We start from the raw sequence: 5,881 nt of genomic DNA on the forward strand, positions 1-5,881 counted from the left end.
CAATCAATGAGCTCGGCAGGCCTGTGACGACGTTCTGCCCGCCCCCTCGACGGCGATAAAAGGCCCCGGCGAAGGCGGCGCCACTGAGCACCTCCAGCTCCTGCGCCCCCGCACGACCCTTAGGTCCCATCTCTCGTCTGCTCTTCGTTGTACTTACCGGTCCCATTGTCCCGGTGGTCAGCCGCCAGTTCCTTATCTTCCTCAGTGCCCGGTCCGGGTTGGCTGAGGCTTCTCCTTCCTTCTCTTTCTCCCTCTCTTCTGGGCAGCCGCCGTCCCTGGCGCCGTGCCTCACCTGGCCTGCAGGGGAGCAGCAGCGCAGCGCCCCTGTCCGGCGAGCGCGTCTTGCCCGGCCCCGCCCGTGCCACAGCGGCGGCGGCACTCCCCCAAGACTCCCTCTTCCCTGCAGGATGAAGAACCCGATGCTGGAGGTGGTTTCTCTGCTGCTGGAGAAGCTGCTCCTCATCTCCAAACTCTTCAGTTCGGGCGCCGCGGGAGAAGACAACGGGAGGAAAAGATTGTATGAAATCAGCTCTTTCCTCCGCGGCGACGTGCTGGAGGTGCCCCGGACCCACCTGACGCACTATGGCATCTACCTGGGTGAGAACCGTGTCGCTCACCTGATGCCCGACATCCTGTTGGCTCTGACCGACGATAAGGGGCGCACTCAGAAGGTAGTCTCCAACAAGCGTCTCATTCTGGGCGTCATTGTCAAGGTGGCCAGCATCCGCGTGGACACGGTGGAAGACTTCGCCTACGGAGCCGACATCCTGGTCAACCACCTGGATGAGTCCCTGAAGAAGAAGGCGCTGCTCAACGAAGAAGTGGCGCGGAGGGCTGAGAAGCTCCTGGGCATGACCTCCTACAGCCTACTGTGGGACAACTGCGAGCACTTCGTGACCTACTGCAGATATGGCACTCCCATCAGCCCCCAGTCCGATAAGGTACGACGTGTGATTCGCAGGGGAGGTGGGCTCGGTGGGGTTGCCCCCTCTCATCCCTGACCTTTTCTCTTCCCTGGGAGCAAGGATCTTCTTCCTGGACACCTCCCCCACCACTTCCACACCGTTCTTAAAGTTCTAGATTAAGTAAGGAAAGCTCTGGTGTTCCTAAGGGAGGCTAGGTAAATAAATAAATGGCGATGTCCTTTGCAGGATATCTCAAAATGAGCAGCGAAGGGGGATAGCAATGCAGGACTGCTTCCAGAGATTCCAAAGAGCTGTCCAGTTATTGCTGCAGAAGTCTTCAGAGTGTCCACCCACAACGTAGTTCGAATGACAAAGGGCAGGTGACTGGCGGGGATGGGGACTGGGGGGAGTCACAGGAAGTCTGTGCTTGCAACTTTTCCTAAGAATTGCAACTGGAAGGGATTCCAGAGCTTGTATTTAATTCATAACACTATAAATATATTGTGTGCCTGTAAAATAAGAAAGCATGCAGTTTTCTTCCTCAGTAAGATGCATAGAGTGAATTCCCCTTGCATAATAAAAAACTATCAAAATCTTACTAGAAGACCTTATTCCTGTATCTTGTGCTTCAGAGAGGACTTTTCTTTGGTATTCTGAATTCTTTCTGGATTGGCTTTAATCTCCATGTAGACTTCCTCATTGTTAAGCATCCTTCACCCATTAGCCCCAGAGGTAGGCTACATTGTTTATGGATTCCTCAGAGATAAAAACAATTGATTTTCAAGAAGAACCATTAAATGTTGGAAGGTAATTTTTATGAGTACTTTGAAAAAACTATTAGAATTTAAGATTGTTAAATTAGCCACAATCCAAAGGAAAAATGGATTTTTATTTTGTTTTGAAACCTCTTATCTCTAAAAATAGTTAACATTTTAAGCCTGCAACTTCACTTGCAATTGGAGGCTTTCTCAGCCTTCACTGCACTTGTTAAAGTAGTAATTGTTAATGTTCACCCTTCATTATGGAAATCTGGGTAATCACATAATGAGCTTTAGTGTTACTCTTCATGTTCAGATATTTTTTGGACCAAAAGATTCTGAGTCTATGTAACCAATTTTTAATTGCCTCACATCTTGATTAGTTCTTTGACCCATGTGGGAAAATCTTTCTCTTTCGTGGCAGAGCATGAAAGTATTGTGCTTTTATAAATCGTTATATGAAACTCCTTGTAGATTTTATAGAGCCACAACAGACTCAATGCAGGAATTCTTTTCCAAGTAAAATAATACAGTTAGAGCACTGTGGAATGATTCAAGAATCACAGCTCCAGTCCAGGCCTGTTTAGAAATGACATTTACAAACACTGGACCCAAAACTGTACAACAGCAAACATGTCAGATTTACTTAAGAACGAAGCAAATAATTTCTCCAAGGGAAAAAAGTATTTCTATGCAGTAATGAGGAGTTACCCTTTCATGGAACACATATGGCACTGTATTATATATTTTTACAGAAAAACAGTACAAGTGCTTTTCTACGGTAGTAAAACATTTAATCTGCGTAAACAACTAGTTGGAGTAGTTTTTTGTCTTTGGAAACTTTGTCAGGTTTTACAGAAGTAGAGAAATGTTCTAATTGCTGTTGCTGCATAGCACCTCTTGTGAAACTGAGTTTTTGTCTTCACTTTGAATGGTCTAACAAACAGTTTGGCCACAGAGTAGATTTCCCGGGAAAAAAACCTTATCCCAAATTTTCTAATTCTTAGAACTGTTTTTTGAACATGCCGTAAGAGAACTAGGTCATTAATATGAGTTCTGAAGGAGGACTGGTTTCTACTTTTTAGAAACATAAGGAATTATTTGATTCTGAGTTTGATTGTTGAGCTCTCCATATATACAACTATTATCAACTTAACATGATTGTTGCAAAGTTGACTCTAAAATTTGAATTTATAAAAACTCTCAAGTATACTTTACCTCAGGAAACCACCGCAATTAGTTTGAAAATGAACTGGAAAAAAAATCTTTTGCTTATTTGTGGTAATACTCTTTTTTACAAGTTTAAAAATCATAAAATTATGGGATTTTTATATTGCTGCTGACAATATTTTGTAAACTGTAAATCCCTTTAATTAGTAACTATTACTATTCCATATGCTCATGTGCTTTTTCTTTTTACTTTGCTAATACTGCTTTTTCATTGCCAGGAATGAATGCAAATACTTTATTTTTTGAGGATTCAGTGCTCACAAAACTGTCTCTACAGTCTTCTTGACACCTAGAAATTTCCCACTGTTGAACACCACTAGAATGCCTCCTAGGCTGATGGTCAAGTGAACAGGAACAGGACATTAGATATAAGATGCTCCTTGAGAAAACCTGCTTTTGGGGGAAAGAGAGTCCACAATAAATCTATTTGCCTGAATTATAAATTATTTGTGGAAAATGATACAACAAGCAGAACTGTATCAAGACAACTTACTCATTTACCTAAATATATATCTTCTATTATTTGCCAAGCTCTTGTCCTCACTGTTTTGAAAAATTCATTCTGTTTGATCCCTACCACATTAAGATAGTGTTACCAATACCTTGTTAATTTGGGAAAAAGAGACAAATCATATGTTTGACATACAAATAGACCAACAACTGGATAACTACCCGGATGTTTCACACTTGTTTAAATATTGTGTGAAAGTATGAATAGAGATAACCATACTATCAAGATAGTGTATTAAAATATATTAAGCTTGTTCATTCTATTCATTAAGAATTTGGAAGCCTAGCTATTCAGTACTATTACAACCAATTGTAGGAAACCCCCAAAGCATATACAATACCATGTCTAGAAAAGGAGCTTAAAATTAGTAGATCTAGCAAAACTCATATAAAAATGGGAATTAATTGCTAAATTTTGGCACTGACAGTGATGAGGTAGAGATAGTTGTCAACAGATATAGCAGTCATGATAATCATTGTAATACCTTACATTTATACAGCACAAAGAAGAATGCAGAGTACTTTTTGCATAAAATAACTCATTTGATCCTCACAACAATGTCAGTATTCCCAGGGAGAAGAGGGTCATCTGGACATATAAAGTGATTTGAGATCACACAACCAGTGAGAGGTTAAGTCAGGACTCAAACATAGGCCATTACTTTTAAGTAAAGTTATTTTTCTAAGAAAAAAGTTACACATATTAGAAGAATGCATACTTTAGGGGTATGGACCATATTTAATTTATCTTTATTTCTAGCAGCCAATTATGTGTCACATAATTGATGGTGAATTTAATTTATTTAGGTGGGGAATTGGATATGACAACAAAATTAGACTTTCTATGCCTTTAGATTTTGAGACTTATAAGAAAGTGCTCATTGGTATTACCAAATTTTAGAAAGACGAATTAGAGGAGTTGAATCCACCAATAATAATAGGCCAAATTCTATTCATTTTACTCAAGGTTAGAGACCTCTTTTTTCATCTAATTTTAGAATATGCTATTGTTATTGATAAGCAGTTTGTTGTTTTTAACCTTTAATCCTGAATAACTTTTATGTGGTTACATTCTCTATAGTCTTCTATAAAATTTCATATTTACAAAGGCAACTGCCATTATTAACTGAGTTGTCTAAAGGATCATTTCAATTACTATGGGATGTGGAATCAAGCAACTGGATTGCTAATATCTTATTTTTTCCTAAGTCATAAGGGAATTTCTAGTTCTTCCGGTAGATAGAAAATAGGTGAGGAAACTGCTTTACTATTTGATACATGCCACCTTTCAAGTTTAGCTACCCTTCCTAATATATTCTTAAATTTTATTTTCCAGTTTTGTGAGAATGTGAAGATAATTATTCGCGATCAGAGAAGTGTTCTTGCTTCAGCAGTCTTGGGATTGGCCTCTATAGTCTGTATGGGCTTGGCATCATATACTACCCTTCCTGCGATTTTTATTCCATTCTTCTTATGGATGGCTGGCTAACTCCACATCTCCATGTCAGTGTGTGTATTCTATGTGTAAATATGTTTATAGAGCACAAATCAGTAGAAGCATTTGTTGAGAAAAATGTGACCTGTAACACTGTGTTCTGGATAAAAATGTGATTAAGAATCACGCAAAGTGCTTACTGTGTAAGCCCAAGAACAAAGGCTTTCTTTCTCAGGCAGTTCCATTTTAAAGAACCATCCAAACCTTGGAAACATGTAGCTTGTGATAGAATTCAGCAATACAGGAAAATCAGCCCTGAGATGACAGCCACAGGAGATTGTGTTATTTTTTTCTCCTGTAATCATTGTTCTGTTATACCTGAATTTGAAGATTGGCAGACTCATTGAAGATTACTAGCTTTATTGTAAATTTATTCTGTTTCATTCAAAAACTTACATTAAAAAGAAAGATTTCCTTCATTCATATGAAAATAAGTTTGATAGTTGGCCAAAAAAAAAAAAAACCCTCACAATCTTTTTTTCATGTATTATGTATAATCCCAAATAAGTCAACAATATTTTATTTTTGAAACCAATATTGGCAAAGTTAAGGTTTAATGATAAAGTATCTAACCATAAGGGATAGAAATCTGTGTTTTCCTGCAGAAATAGATACTATAGAATTTGAACAATTTGATTTGACTTTACTTACTAGGAAGTCTGGAATTCATTATATTTTTTTCCTTTTGTATGCCACTGTGATTACTTTAAATAACTCTAAGAGGTAAATGAATATAGGATTGAAGTAATTTGGGTATTTGTGTGCACATCAAACATGCAGCTATGTGCATGCACACAAAGACAAATTAAGTTTGTTCTTGATTGCTTTATTAGACTAGTGTGTTTATTATACAACATCTGTAGATGCAAATACAAAAGTAAGTCCAATCTATTTTCTTATGGCCTTGAATCTGTAGTGTAACTTGCATGTGTGTCATTGGATAGGTTATCTTTTAGAGCATTTATTAATGTACTGTATAATTT

General features: G+C 38.7%; 1 protein-coding gene across 1 annotated transcript; it reads left to right on the plus strand.

Annotated features, from left to right (window-relative positions):
* The first annotated feature begins 406 nt into the window (after window positions 1-406).
* LRAT (lecithin retinol acyltransferase (phosphatidylcholine--retinol O-acyltransferase)) lies at window positions 407-5,247 on the plus strand. The gene is made up of 2 exons (XM_008574651.1): window positions 407-941; window positions 4,740-5,247. The coding sequence occupies exons 1-2, from the start codon at window positions 408-410 to the stop codon at window positions 4,890-4,892; spliced, it is 687 nt and encodes a 228-aa protein (XP_008572873.1). The 5' UTR covers window position 407; the 3' UTR covers window positions 4,893-5,247.
* Window positions 5,248-5,881: the final 634 nt, after the last annotated feature.

This window comes from Galeopterus variegatus, unplaced genomic scaffold (assembly GCF_000696425.1).
Source record: "Galeopterus variegatus unplaced genomic scaffold, G_variegatus-3.0.2 Scaffold1079, whole genome shotgun sequence".
Taxonomy (NCBI): Eukaryota; Metazoa; Chordata; class Mammalia; order Dermoptera; family Cynocephalidae; genus Galeopterus; species Galeopterus variegatus.

Coding starts and splice junctions, on each gene's coding strand:
- LRAT (XM_008574651.1), top strand. CDS start 408: ATGAAGAACCCGATGCTGGAGGTGGTTTCTCTGCTGCTGGAGAAGCTG. Junction 942..4,739: donor TCAGCCCCCAGTCCGATAAG/GTACGACGTGTG, acceptor TTTATTTTCCAG/TTTTGTGAGAATGTGAAGAT.